General features: G+C 44.0%; 1 protein-coding gene across 2 annotated transcripts in view; it reads left to right on the forward strand.

Moving 5' to 3' along the window:
• Positions 1-16,078, forward strand: part of LOC146773067 (fibulin-7-like) — a 167,145-nt gene that overhangs the window by 38,554 nt on the left and 112,513 nt on the right. For both annotated transcript variants that reach the window (XM_085640091.1, XM_085640092.1), the window contains exon 2: positions 7,381-7,537. In XM_085640091.1, coding sequence (XP_085496217.1) covers positions 7,381-7,537 — 157 coding nt within the window. The remainder of the gene's footprint in view (positions 1-7,380; positions 7,538-16,078) is intronic.

The raw sequence follows: 16,078 nt of genomic DNA on the forward strand, positions 1-16,078 counted from the left end.
CTTCTAGCCCCCTACCTGCTTAAAATGAGTCTCTAGAGGCTGGAGCTCTCCCACCATCGTTGCGTGAGACACTAATTGTGACTATCCCTAAACCTGGCATGGACCCGTGCAAATGTGACTCCAATCGCCCGCTATCCATGATAAATATTGATAACAAAATCTTGGCTAAACTGATCGCCTCATATTTTGCCTCTCCTGCCAATCATTACGTGCCCGGACAAGTCTGGGTATGTCCCCGGTAGATCCACTCCTTTTAATTTACACAGCTATTTTGCTGTTATCCAGACGATTGACTCATCATGCAGGGCCGCTGCAGTATTTTCAGATGCCACGAAGGTGTTTGATATGCTCGAGTGGCCTTATGTTTTTGAGCTTCAGGATCGCACGGGAATTAGCGCTAAAGGTTCTTCAGCTGGTAGGGCTCATTTACGAGAGACCAACTGCCCGTTTGCGCATCAATAGGACCATTTCTGTACAATTGCTAATGACAAGGGGGTCCCGCCAGGGTTGCATTCTCTCACCTATGTTATTTGTTATTCCCACGAAACCACTAGCTGCATGGTTACAACAGCACCATGCACACAGAGGCCTGGCTTTCACACCTAGAGCGATGCTTGTTTTAATATACGCAGACAATGTCACGCTCTACGTGAAGGATCCCCAAGACAATCTTTTTGTCTTAATCAGGAAATTCGTTCATTTTGGTGGCATATCGGGAGTCACAATTAATTTGCTTTGACAGATGTTACCTCTCATTTTGAGTCCAAACTTCTGCTCTGCTGGGCTGTGGAACCGGTGCACTATCTGGGGATTTGGCTTAGCGGGAACATGCTGAGCTATCTAGATCGAATTATGGACGTCTGATCTCTTGGCTGGAAGAAAGGCTCGAGAGCTTGTGCTCACTACAACTTTCACTAACAGGGAGGCCGGCTATCGCCAAGATGGTGGTGCTCCCTAACTTCCTTTATTTTTTGTGAACCTACCTTTACTCAGGTCACAATCTTTTCGCTGATGCCTGTGACAATGCTTGACCACACTAGCTTGGGCAGGTAAGCAGCCCAGAGTATCATGGGAATTGCTCATCCTTCCCTTTGAGTAGGATGGAATTGTGGCCCCTGATATGGACCTCCACTAAAGTTGTGCACAAGTACAATTTGCACATTTCTTGGTACACCCCATACAACACCAACCACACACAGCCCTGGAACATGATCATGTTGCTCCTCGGCCCCTATCCATGGCTCTGTATTTGCCCCCTCATCAGCGGCGGTCACGAATAGATCCGGTCACTTGTAGGATATGGGCATGGAATGAATCCGATGCAGACCGCATGTGGATCACCTTTTTGCGCCATCAATACCCATTCTTGACAACGAAACACTACCGCTAACTAGAGATGTGGGCACAGGCAAGCGCCTCTGAACACAGCAGCTGACTAGCATGGGGGTATTGTATCCAGGCGTACCTTTATCAAACCAGAGCAGGCTTTGCATGAACCTTCTAACACTTTTTTGTATAAAGTCACCTATTTTTAACTGCATGCTGCAGTTCATTCAAAACACGATTCCTTTCCGAAAGCCCCTGAAAAGCTTCAAGCACTTGAAATGCTGGTAACAGCCACCTCCCCACTTTTTCGGAAGCCAAGGTACAACCATTTACTGCAGTGAATGATATGTCAACTTAACAGGGCCTAGAAGGTTACAGCATTTGGTATCACACAAAGAAAGATGGCTTCTACAGTCTAATCATAAAATGATATCTCACAATGCAGGGAACTATACCTGTGGAGGTTTCCCGGTCTTGTGAATCATGGGAGTTTAACTTGGGTAGCCCCATTTACGATGAGTGCTAGAGACACTGTTGTGTATACCCTTGTACTCTCTCCCCAATTACAGGTTACGTATAATTCATGTTCAGTACTTGCATTGATTATACTATACCCCTGAGAGGCTTCATAGACTTGGTCTCCATACAGATGCGTGCTATCTGAGCTGCATGGCACCCAGAGCAAACTTTCAACAATGTCCTGTGACACAAACTTTTTGGTCTGAAGTTTTTGATTTTATCGGAGCCATTGTTGGACATGGGGTTATGTGAGCTCGAATGATTATGCCACTGGGGTTTGTTTAACATATTCCTGATGCTAAGTGCCAATTAGTGGACATATAATTACTCCTAGCCAAATGAAGAGTCACAATGAGCTGGGGGAAGACGTGGGGTACCAAGTAACATTGACTGGTTATATGATGCTGTATACTGCCAAGAACAATTGGAAAACTACTGGACCCTGATGCCATCTGGTTCCAGCCCTCAGGAGATCTGGTCCCCATTAGTAATGTACCTGCGTGCGGCTACTGTAAACTCCCCGAGAACTACCTAGATCTTCTAGGACACTGGTTGATACTGAGGATGCTTCTATTGGTTGTGACTTATTGGAACTTTGTCTTTAATGGTGCATGTAAGAAGCTGGCTCTGTATATACTATACCAAAGTGAGGTATAGTGTGCAGTGAGTCCAGTGGATCCCCAGAGGTATAGCAGAGGCTAAAGTAGATAATACCTTACTATCTATTGTGGTAGTGTGGTTGTACAGTCAGGCTTATCAGCAGGGTAGTGTTAAGCAGTTGTTGTGCAGACTCAGGCAAGAAAGTATGTCACCCACTCAAAGACTGAATCCAGACCAATTGTTTGTATAAAAAGTTATTTTGTTGGTTTATTTCTATAACCAAGGTTTACTTAGTAGCAGTTAAGTGATACTTCCAATACAATGTTACTTCAAAAAACAGTGAACACTGGTTTTGTAGGAACATTCAGATTACTTTTGCAGTTAAACAATGCTTTGTAAGCTGTTCAAAAACACTTGAAGCTACCTCTAGATAACCTTTTTCCCTCTAGATAACTTTTATATTACTTTTCAAGTTTGGCATGAAACAAACTCATAAAACAGTCTAAGAAACACATGACATTAGGAAACAGGTTGACTCTTTTTAAGGCACTAAGTTACTTTGGTTTGCAGTACCAGACAGCTCATCACTTAGCGCATTTTTCAGAGAAAAACCCACCATACAATCCTATGGAGGAAATCGAAGTTAGTACTTGTAGGTAAGTAAAACGTTTTAAATTAAATATCTTTTGGGTGCTGAACCAGTGTTCAGCAAGCTTTGGTTCTGCACTGGACCTGCACCACCAGCGGCACTAGGGCGACCGGTTGCAAAGTGCACAATTCGGTACAGGGGCCAATGCTAGCCAATGGGGCAAAGGGCACCGCGAATTGAGGCTGCTCACCGGCAGGCAAATTAGGCTAGGAAGTAGATCTCTTGCGGTTTAGGTGAGGGCAAAGGAAGACCCAAGGCAGCACCAAAACTGCACCACCAGGGGCACGGGCGGCCGGGTGTAGTGTGCTTACACAGCATCGGGTGCCCAATGCTTTTCAATGGAGATCCTCAAAATCAGTCTTGGGGTGCAGGTGTCTGTCAGAAAGCCAGACAAGGGAAACCAACAGCCAGGTAAGTGACTTCGGATGTAGGGGCGTCCAGAGACCTTTCGAACTGGTTGGTAGGTCCCAGGGCCGCAGGCGAGTCTTTAGACATCAGATTTCTCTTTAACAAGCAAGTCGCTGTGGAAGGGGTCTCGATGTTGATGCTGCAGGCGTCAACACAGGGGCTTGGAGGCGACACCCATCACTGGATTCGGACTCAGGACAGCTGGGGAACTTTTTCTGGACTGGTCGGCCTCCTGGACTCGGGTCATGGACATCGGGTGCAGAGGTAGGTCCGGAAGGTGAGACTTCAGGGTTCCACAGGGCCTGGAAGTCTTTGTCTTTGTTTCTTTCGTGGACAGACCCACTGTTCTTGGGAGTCTTGGCGACTTTGTATAAGTGGGTCGGTCCCCTCAGGGTTTGTGAGAGTCCCAGCATTGCGCACCCCATTTAGACTTGCTGGACTTGGACTCTATGATAATATCCAAGTCGGAACCAAAAATGGCCCTGAGATTCCACGCCTCCATATGTGCCAGCCACCACCTCATTTCGTCCTTGACATACTGCATCAAAGGAATCAGTTCCGAATACTGGAGGCCCAAGCAAAGGTGGAAGGCTTTGAGCCATTGAAGGGCCCTGTAATGCAACGGGCACAGGAAGATTACCTGTATGGAGGATGACACAAGACCTACCACTCGGGCAATCTGAGGCAACAAAATTGTTGGCCAGGACAAAGTCTTTCTCAGTTCTCTCCAAATCTTTACTATCTTCCTAAAGAGAAGACTTAGAGTCCTTTCCAATAAGTTGATGACGAACCTGGAGAAGGTTGTCTCTTTGGACAGAGTCAAGAGGGACTTCTTGTCGATGGCAAAGCCCAAGCCTTCCAGCAGGTGAATTGTCATTTGTAAATGCTCCTTCAGTCTGTTGTGGCTTTGATCCATCAGGAGGAAGTAGTCCAGATAGATAATTTTGAAGAAAGCCCTGAGCTCGGAGGTACTCCATTGCCGGCTTCAACACCTTGGTGAAGCACCAGGGGGCCAAGGAGAGACCAAAAGGCAGGGTCTTGAACTTGTACACTTGTCCTCTCCATTGGGACTGCAGGATCCTGTGGTGGGGCGCAAAAATGGGAACCATCAGGTATGTGTCTTTGAGATCCAAACACACCATCCAATCGTCCAGCTACAACAGATCTTGCAAGAGATGGATACCTTGCATCTTGAAATGACCTTTGAACTCCTTGAGGTTCATCATGGGTCGCTGAACGCCATCCTGCTTTTCCACCAAAAAGATGTTGCTGAGGAAACCCCGCAGATGGAGATGTGAGGAGGCAACTAAGTCTTTCTGCAGTAATTACTCCACTTCTTTTCTTTTTAATATATGCTTATTGTTTTTATACATAACAGCGTATACATGAATACCAACCTATCAAAACAAGTCCCTTGACCACCGTGATTACCCCGAACCAGGGTACACCAAAATTGTAGATTAATATTCTCCTCTTCATTGCCTGCTTCCTGTGACCTCATCTCCCTTCTCCTGTGTCCCTGGCTCTCGCACATACCAAGACTGCTTGACCATACGACCCTCCACCCTCACAGCCTGTAGTAGACATACAGTAGCCACCTCGTCCAAGCTCTCAATCAGCATCCGCCACCAAGCCACCCCAGATTTTGTCAAATTTCTTCTGGCAGCCCCATCCCTTGTAAGCTTCCCGGTCCACAAGTTTACAATGCTCCCTTCCTAACTCCCAGTCTTGGTGCCTGGGGGTACCCCGGAACCCCACCTCTGAACAATGTCTCATTTCACCACCATGCACCCCACGTTTACTAGAATTTTCTCATATCGGCATAGATCTGTAGGTTCCCATATACCAAAGAGTGTCAGCGGAGGATGTAACTCCATAGGAAGCCCCATTGCCTCCTCCAGAGATAATTCCGCCACTTCTTGCTCTGTCAAGGTAGCTTGTTTCCCTGAAACAAAACAACGGACATGGATAGGTGCGCTGTACTGGGCAGCCATAAAACTCGATGTGAAGACCCTGAATTGTCTGCAGGACACACAAGTAGGAGGTTAGTAACTCCCAGTTGTGTACAGAGAACGCCAGACGATCTCCCACCCTTTTTTAGGTAAAAAGGGCGAACACTCATCTGACTGGGCCCTGTGAAAGTGCCCTCTGGAAGGGCCTCTTACGTTGCAACCTCTCTGGCCTCTCCTAGAGGGGAAGAATTCCCCAGAGTGGGACTGGTCCTTCCACTGCTAGTTGCGGTAGCCTTTACCTTGAGGAGGGCCTTGGGTGTACAAGCATCCAGCCAAGCAGTCCCTACCACGGCGGGCCTGACATCAATTTGTGGATGAAAGATCTTCTTCATGGAAGCCTTCTACCTTGTCGAGTGATATGAATGTGGAAACTAATTTCTCTAGCTCTTTTATAAAGGGCTCCTCGAACATCCTCCCTTGGGCCACCGCACCCTCTTCCTTGGACTATCAAATCCCCCAACTTGGAGTCTGCTTTAATCAACAGAGAGTGGCACCTCTCAGTAGACAGCACACAGTTGGCATTGCCAAAGAATATCACTGTGCGTTGTGCGGACCTGGAAAGGAGCTTCGGGGAGACCGGATTGCCAGAGGATTTGGCCTCTCCTGCCAAATCTAGGATTTATGTTAGGGGGCCAATGATGTCCAGGAGTTTGTCCATGACCGGTCTATACCCTTCCAGCGTGAGGGCCACAATGGCACAGGCACCCAGCTCCGAGACGTGCCCTCACCTCTTTCTCTAAAGGCTTACTGAGGCCATTCGCCACATACTTGGCCACCTTGGCTGAGGAGGACCTGTTCGCGGAGCGGGATGGACCAGATCATCAGGATCCAACATAACTGAGGGGTCCTCCGATCCCAGGACCTCGTGTGAGGGCAAGGAGGGGGTGATGACAGGGGATGGACACCAGGGTCTAGAGGGGCCCGCCTCATCAATCGAATCCCCATGGGAATCGTTGTCGTCCTCGTCTGGTAAGGAGGTGAGAAAGGCCAACTCATCAGGATGGGAGCCAAGCCAGTTCATTTTTGGATGCGCTTAAATTTGCAGATGTTTAAACATCTGCAAAAAAGAGCACAAGTGGGCCAAGCCCTGGGGCCTACACACTCTATGCACTATATAAGGGTTAACACACCACGTTGGACTTATTGCAAGCATTCCTCCCATCACCTTTTGAGTGTTTGACTAGAACGCTACTGCAATAAAAACAATGTACATCAGTTCACAGGGAAGTTACCCTCGTCCACATATTATAAATTAAAAAAAAAAAAAAAACATCTACAACTATTCAAAAGAGCAGGAAGATTGAGTTCTTTCTAGCACCTGAAACCTGACAAACATTCACTGTTGGGCCTCATGGCACCTTACGACTTGCATGATACCAAAATCACTTGCTGCTGCACATTTGACTATTTGTGGCACTGTTAATAACAGCTGGTAATATTATTCAAGATTCAATATACTAACATCGAAAGAGTGAATATCCCAATGACCATGCAGGCATTTTAAAATATCATGTGAATTTTACACAGAGATTTCAGTGAGAGCTTAGCTGACTGAGCTACCTTGGAGACGTTAGGATACTGTTCTTAGGTTTGCAGTAATGCCATTAGTATTTTAGCCACCAACAATGTTTAGTGCCTTTTTCAGTGGCACTATGTACATACCAGTTTATGAAGTAGGTGTTTAATCAGTTATGTGTTAATATATTCGTTTTGCAGTTCCTTGAACTGTGTCTTTGTGGCTTACTGACTTATCCTTGAGGACTGGGTTATGTGCCATGCTTCTGCTGTGTGATATGTTCCTAAACTGCACACATTATGTCGTACACAGGATCGATTTCTAGCCTTTTAATATTCTTTTATATCTAGGGTTGTGTGACTAAACATCAAGTGATGAGTGCTGTACGGCAGATGCAGAAAGTGTTGTCTACTCAAGAGGCCTCCTATCTTCAGGGTGTGCGAAACATGAAGAAACAGTTGACCATGCTGCAAAGTGAACTCCAGAAGCAGGCTTCCAAGAGTAACGGTAACTTTGTTGTTGATACGCCACAAATAGGAAGTGATATATGATCCCTCCTTACTCAATATATGATCACCTTCTCAGTCCAGCACAAACCCATGCCACACACACACACTGATGATTCCACTCACAGCCTACGTTTTGGGCATTCAATGGACAACCTAATGTCTTTTTCCACAAACCGGCACATAACCATCCACTAGACTAGCCAACATGTTCTCCTAAAGCCCAAAACAGAGTCATCCCACTTAAAACACAATTCCACCTTCTGCAGGCCTGCACTCCACAATCCTGTACAGTCTCCAAGGTGTTCACCTATTACAACAAACAGTCCTCCACCAGAGAACCTGGGCCATCTCATACCACGCTGACAGTTATGTTATGTTGTATCCACTTAAAAAACCACAACGAATCGCACTCAAAAGGTGTATCTTGACGCTTGGCTTATACATAACTCGCATCTAACAACTAAAACAGCCAGGTTTTCGACAGTCTCCCACCAAAGAATCCTAGGCCTTTCCTTCAAAACGTAGCATAAGATCTTCCTTCCAAAAGCCCAAGATCATCTTCTCTTCACAACATAGGATTTCAATATTCAGCAAAGTACCCTACGCCTTTTCACTGGGTCCTGTACACAGTTGACCAATCAATTATCCTGAGGATTTTCATACAACTCCAAACACAAGTACATTTAAGAAATCCATGACCCACTTCACAGCACTTGCACACTGGTCATACATGAATATACCACGTACATCCAACAACGCCCTTCTAGGACATATAACTGCTATTATATGGATCACAATATACTGTTTCCTCAATATACCCAATATAGAAACATTGAACAGAACACACTAAACAAAAAACCTCTTCTACATTCAACAAAGCACAGGTTATGATGTCATCAGCTGTCATTTTCCTCCCAGCAGAACTTTCTATCATGATACACTGCAGACAAACATCCAATAGAAAAAAACATTAGCATTAGACAGAACTACTATCATATACACAATACAATCTGTATATGCAACATAGTTTTGTTATGTGGATTTGTATAGCGCGGTTTATCGCCCAGTAGAGTATCTAGGCGCTGGAGCAGGTTTGTAAGCGTCAGTCTGAGGTTGAAATTAGTCGAAGAGCCAGGGCTTCAGCTTCTTGCCGAATTCAAGGAGTGAGGAGGACCTAATGTAAAGGGGGACGTTATTCCAGGTGTTGGGTGCAATGTAGGAGAATGCTAAGCCTCCTTTTCTGCATTTGCAGACACAGGGTCAAGTGCGAGTGAAAGTGACGCTGAGTGCCGGTATCTGGTGGGTTGGTGAAAGTCAAGTTCGTTGTTAAGGTCAGTTGGACCTGTGTTGTGCAGTGCCTTATAAGCGTGCAAAAGAAGTTTGAATTGGCAATGTTTGTTTATGGGGAACCAGTGGAGTTTGAGGTGTGGTGTAATGTAGGATCATCACGGGCGGGAGGTCAAGGATGAATCTTGCTGCAGTGTTCTGGATGGTCTGGAGACTGTGGAGAGTTTGTTGGAGATTCCTGCATAAAGTGTGTTGCCGTAGTCCTGTCTGCTTGTGATGAGAGCTTGTGTGATGGTGCGTCTTGTAGTCCAGGGTATCCATTTTGAGATCTTGTGATGCATGCAGAGAATGTATACGCAGGAGGAATTGACTATGTTGACCTGTTTTGTCATATTGAGGTTTTTGTCTAAGATGATTCCCAGGTTTTTTGCTTGGTTGGTAGTCTGAGTTCTGGGAGCCACCAGGTGGAGTCCCAGGGGGAGTTCTTATTCAAGAAGATTAGCATTTCCCTCTTGTTGGAGTTGAGTTTCAGGCAATTGGCCTTCATCCAGTTTGCCAAATTGATCATGAAGTCAGAGAAGTTGGTTCTGGTGGATTTGTCCGATAGTTAAGAGAGGAGTTGGGGGTCAGCTCTTGATATCACTTTTTTCTCAATGTATGCAATAAATAAACATTGAAGGGAACACACGAAACTAAAAAAACACTTTTAAATTGAACAACACCCAGATTTATCTTATAGTTAAATTTCATATTCCCCCAACAGCATGTCCCATCATAATAAGCCACAGACAAACAGCCAAAAGAAAAACATTAAACAGAACTACAAACATACACTCAAAGCAGCCTGTATTTGGAACACAGCCAGCTATCATGATGCCAACAGCACTTGCCACAAAAACATCACACTAAAACATGCAACAGAATACACAAACACAGACTGTGGTAGAACTGAAATAAGTTTTTTAATTTCCATTTCTGTCTCAATGAGGGAATCTCCTTTCATTTAATCAGTTAGTACAATTCTATTTTCACATAGGTAAGCTCCTGACGTAATGACATTTCACATTTAATAGCTCCGTAGAGGAATGTAATCTTTTTAGGTGGAGCATACGTCAAATGCTAAAGAATAATTTAAGCGGCATAATATTCAAGTACATGTTCCAACAAGGTATTAGCTCCATTGCAGATCACTGACATGGAAGTCACAAGTTTCAAATACAAAGACATAGATTGCGATAGCGCTCAGACAAAGGAGCAGAGAACTTTTTACAGGTGTGTAACATCAGTAAGGTCTAACTGTAGGCAGCGTAACCATTTACATGAAAGAATACTTCAATGAAAATTGATCAGAAGTTTACTATAAATGAAGAGTGAAAAAGAAGTGAAATGTACAAGGACTAAATATACCCCAATACTTCAGAGCCTTACTGAGAGCTCAACAGTTTAAAGATCTGCGCTGCTTTGTCTGAGCACCACCACAGTCTAACGACAGAATACATAGAATAGAACATCTCACAAACATAGGACACACTAAAATACCACACACAAATCTAACACAGCTCAAAAATACCCCATACTAAGTAACAACACACTATATTTCCTATGAGTGGCATTAGTAATTTGTACTTGGGTACAAAAAGAGAAAGTAGTTGGTAAAGTCTTCTGGCTTCATAACTCAAACACCAAATCATACAACAAGAGCTCAATATTTACTACCAAATAGTCATACCAGAACACAATGTCTGTAACACAGCATAACACGCCAATTCATACTTAAATCTGAAATAGGAATTTGGAACTGTTTGGAAAGTCACCTGCGAACTTCCAAAAGCATCATGAGGGCTTAAAAAAAGATTACTATACACTTTACAAATGGCAATAATATGTTATAACATAATCTTGAAGGCCTCTCCACACAGCCCTGCTCACTAAGCAATGAGAGATCTTTATTTATTTAGCCTTCCTAACAGCCAGTACACATTGGTGGAAGGGAAACTACAAGCCTCTTCTCAATCGTACACAGAAGGTTCCTCCCATTCCAGCGCAGAGCAGCCAATCACTGATCTTTTGGTGTTTCCTCACATCCCTAGATACACATTCTTAGCAGATACTGACCCATGTCTTCTGGCAGCCAAAGACAATGGTCATAATCCAGTCCCTAGGACATCTCGTAAGACACCAACACATGCCAGTCAAATAGAGATCTGTGGAGCTTGTCTCAGTCCAATCTGATCATGTCCCCTTTCACTGTCTACCACAAACCAGTCATCCATAAATGTCAATACCCACCACAACACAAAACACAAAGATGCAACCAAACAGAAAACAATCAGATAGAATTCAAACGAACAACAAAAAAGTCAAGGCAGCTCATGTCTTTCAGCACAAACCAACTGAGCAACAGACACCTCTCAAACAGTGTCAAAACAGGTAAAAATTAAGTTTGGTGGGACCATTGTTCATTAAACAATTACACTACAAAATATAATGAAAGGGAATTGGCATTATATGAAAAGAATTTGCTAAAATCATCACTTTGTATATATAGCTCATCCGTGACGCGTATTACATATAAAGTACTCTAAGCTTGTGAAAATCCTACATAGCCAGTCATTATATTAAAATCTTATAAAACCTAGCTGTAAAGAATCTCTTGCTTATTACCATCTGTAAAGATTTGCCAACAGCACTTATTACATCCAAGGAAAGCATAGTGAATAAATAGCTCAGGGCTCTCTGGCATGAATTTAGCTCATACTTAATCAAAATCAGTTTTAAAGTTCTCTACTTTTCTACTTTGTAAAATTGCTAATGCAACAAAGTGTGTACATTTTAGCATTTCATATTCAAACAGTATGTACAATTCCCCCTCGCTGTCTTTGTCAAGTTGGATAATGCAGTAAAGGCAAATATAGGGTTGACCCAATCCTAAATTTTAAAAGTCTGTATCTCAAATCTTGATCTAGTAACACTAAAATGCACAGAAATACCCCATCATTACTCGAAGACTCTATCAGTTAGGGCACTAAGATCTTTGTTTGGAAATATTTCAAAATGTATTCCAGTGACATCATTGCTTTTTTCATATTTAAGTCTGATCATGAAACTCACACCGGAGCATCCAAGGTGGGAGAATCTAAAGATAGGAGATCAACTATTCTTTTCGTCTGTCCGCTTAGATTCGCAGCCCATCACAGCTCACTACTAAAAAGTTAATTTTTACAGTAGAAGGTGATTGTGTCTTCTCCAGATGCCAGTAATCTATTCCGATATGTTAGCATTAACTTCAGCAATACAAAATACCAGTAAACGAGTCTTGTTTCCATCATCATTGCTTGTATCATAGGTGATAGACTTAAACACTGCCCCCCAATTCATTCCAAATTTGAAACTCACTTATATATAATATTTCAGTACCATATAGGTATTTTGTTTCAAAGATTTCTCTAAATGCAGCTAAGACTGGCACCAAGGGGGAGGCTCTATAATCCCTACTGAACTTCTGTAGCACTGCTATGCTTGGTAACATCCAGGTTTTACCACATCTTAGATGCATCTTCCAATCCAAATCAGATGTAAGTGCATTCTGAATTATCTGCAGGCAGACGCTTCCTCTTCCCTTGTTTTGTCTAGGAACCATTGGTACTTTCGTTTTTTTAAGACCAAAAACTATAGTTTTGGCCTTTTCCATATTTATTGTTAGTTTCTTTTTCTCATAACAATTAGATAAGCATCCAATTTCTTCTTTAACCCTATTTGTGTCACATCTATGATTACCAGGTCATCAGCATATAAAAAGTAGAGAGGGAACAGTCTTCCTCCCATTCTGGGTGAGAATGCATGTGTACTCGATGTAACTGATAGTAAATCCATAAGATCGTTTTAATCTGACTGGTCCACTTTCCTCTATGCATTTCTCTAATGATTTTCAATATTCCTCCTGAGGTTTCCAATTCCTTTAGTGTCTCCTAGAGTATTTCCCGGTTTGCCAAGTTGAAAGCCACCCTGAAGTCAACGAAGCAACCATAAAAATTGCCCTTTGTTTTTCTCGACGTCCAGGTTATGTGGCATGAGCTGGAACAACTGTCTAATGTTGAATGTGCTCTTTTAAACTCAACTTGGTCCACTGGAATTAATTTGGTTGTGTCTATCAACCCCTGCGGATTGATGAGTAAAAGCTTTGAGAAGACTTTCAAGCCAACATCAGTTAGACATGTAAGCCTATAGTTCTTCTGATGAGTTACCCTTCTTAAAAACAGGTTTTATTATGGCCCCTTTCCAGCTTTCAGGGTCAATCCACACAGCTGAGGCTGTTTTGATGGTTAGGGCAAAAAACTGCGCCCACCAATAAGTTTGACTTTATTTCTACAGATGGAGCATTATGCGGACCGGCTTCTCTTGCAAACCTTAGAGCCATAATTACCTCCCAGAAAGTTCAAACGCTCCTCATCATACTCATATTTTACAGATGAGGTTTCACTACACCCTTTACAATAAGTCTTTTCCAAATAATTTACCCACCAATCTTCCGGGACCATAACATTTACTTTACTGAGTTCATCTCCGGTACCGGAATGAACTGATCCTCAGTATATCCTGGAATCTTTTGACTGAATCACAGACACTATTGTTTTCCAATTATCCTTAAAATACTCTTTTTCTGTTTAATGAAGGATTTATATTGAAGGTTAATCCTTACAATTTCTTCTTCTATGTTGCTGTTTCCAACCTTATTTTTCCCCTTCTTCAACTTCCTTAGTTTACTTTTTAATGCAAATAATGAATATTAAACCATCCTGTGGTTTTTCCGTTCCACTTGCCTTTCCCTGTGTACATTCTCTTCCCAATCTCTACATTCAAACATTTCAGAACACTCTGTACAATTTTGTTATACCAAGCATTTAGGTCAGTTGAGACTTCCACTATACTATCAAAGGAACTTTTCAACTGAAATTGGGCAAGAAACCTCATTATCTGTTTTTCACCAAGACGGTTAACTAATCTTCGAGCATTCAACCTGTAATGGGAAAAGTAAGTTTGGCCGTTTGTTAGAAATGGGATTTCTGGTTGGCTAAGGCTTGCGCCAAAGCCAGGCAGAAACCACCACTCTAGTCAGGGCAAGGGAGTTACACGCCAAAGATAACCCCTGCTCACCCCCCTTGGTAGCTTGGCACAAGCAGTCAGGCTTATCCCGGAGGCAATGTGTAAAGCGTTTGCGCACGCCCACAGCAACAACACCCTAGGTACACCACAAAAGGAACTCCACACAAGGTTATATATAAAAATAGCCTTTGTATTGTCATAAATACATTAGAAACATAATCACATAATATACACTATGCCAACTGGCACTAAGCAATATTCACAGGGGACTATTTACACACGACGGGGCCAATGGGGCCACTGTCAAAACCATCCCAAATAACCACTTGTAAATGTAGCACAAATAGGAAATGTAGAGCACAACCAGTAACTACTGGTAAAGTTAGGAACTTAGCATGAGATCCTGCAGTGTAAAACAGAGGATGCATAAACCACTTTGCGCATGAATCACCTTAGGCATAAAACTACATTAGGCCCAAACCTCATTAGCCTCACACATTACGCAATAGGCATTTACAGTAGGCATCACAAGCATAAACATCTTTAGGAAATAATTGGCATAACAACAGTGTGACCCAATCGGGGGCACAATGCCCTGACACTGGTCCCAGGCCAACTGGCCTCACCCAGGGGCTCAAGATGTCCAATGTCCAGAATGTCAGGGCGGGCTGCAAAAGCAGCAAAGCAAAGTGCGCAGTTGATCAGGCCTAAACATAGCAGCTGCCCACTACTTGCTGGGCAGCTGTGTAATAAAAATAAAGGCTGGGCACTCACTGTGCCCTCTAATTCAATGTGCCAACGTTGCAGCTGCCCACTGTCAGGCGGGGCAGCTGTGATCCTATTACAATAAGGCTTGGCACCACTGGCTCTAATTACCACAATTGTGGCCCCCGTCATTGGAGCGGCCCGCTCCCTTTGCAAGACCGCTCAGGCACTGTGCCTTCACTGGCACTAACAACCTGAGGGCGCCAGGAAATGCCCCCAAGCCCCACGGGGACTTCGTGAAGCAAATGCAGCCTCCCGCAAGAGATCCTCCCCCACTCACTGGGACTCTTCTGGCTGCCCTCTGGTCTCCTCTCTTCGGTGCAGACTGCGCGGGGCTGACATGAGGCGGGGGCAGGCACCGACAATGTGCCTCGGGCCCCCTCCACCTCACTCTCAGACGGTTGCGGCTTCTCCGTGGAGCCTCCAGGTGGTCAGGCGGTACGCGGGGCTCCTACCTCCAACACAGGAGCCCCGCCAGCAATTGCCACAACTCTCAGCTTCTCGCGGGGCTCTCCCTCACTCTCGGGGGCCCCGGCTGAAGACAACTCCATCCCCGTGATCTCCCTGGAGCCGGGACTTCCTGCCTCCGCTCTGCGTTACATTGACTTGGTGGCGGGAGACCCGGTTGCCAGGCAGCACTCCGGCTTCCCTCCAAAGTGGCGATACGGGGTGGGCACCCGCCAGTAATGGAATAACAAGCATTTGCAATGCAATCGGTCTCGCCTTGGGGATCTTGTATGTATTTAGTTATGCAGCACATTAGCCTGGGCGCTGAAACATCTACTGTTCTAGCAGTACCACCCTTTACTGTCCTTGATACAACTTCAAAGAGACTCGTTTTAGTTTTTTCAGAGTATCATCATTTCAGACCTAAAGCAGTTTCAATGTTATATACAACAAAGCCATATATGATGCTTATTTATCATATGCAACTAACAACCATTGACAAAGCAAATAATGTAAACAACCTAACAAGCTCCCACACTTGTTTTCCGCCTTCCTAGCCCTGCTCAGATGTCTACTTTCTTTATATTATCGAGCAAGCTTTTCCAGGTCAGGTGCCTCCCCTTTCTAGCCAGAGGGACTAAGGGCTTTAAAGCGTCACTTTTTCTTTAACTGTGAGCCAGTAGAGGAATTTCAGGGCTAGTCTGATGCTACTGTTTAATTTAACGAAGATTATTTTTTTTAAAAATGTTACTCAAACCAATAATTTAAATCAAATACGTTTTCCAAGGAGATACGCATTTGCATGGATATCATTTTTAAAAATCTAATTTGGTAATGTTCTTTCTGGGAGAGAAGGGGCTGGTTCCCCTTTGGTAGAGATTGGGAGGAGGGGTGTCTCGCTATGGATGGCCACTGTGAAGCAAGTGGGTGAATCTGT

The sequence above is a fragment of the Triturus cristatus genome, chromosome 12 (assembly GCF_964204655.1).
Source record: "Triturus cristatus chromosome 12, aTriCri1.1, whole genome shotgun sequence".
NCBI classification, from domain to species: Eukaryota; Metazoa; Chordata; class Amphibia; order Caudata; family Salamandridae; genus Triturus; species Triturus cristatus.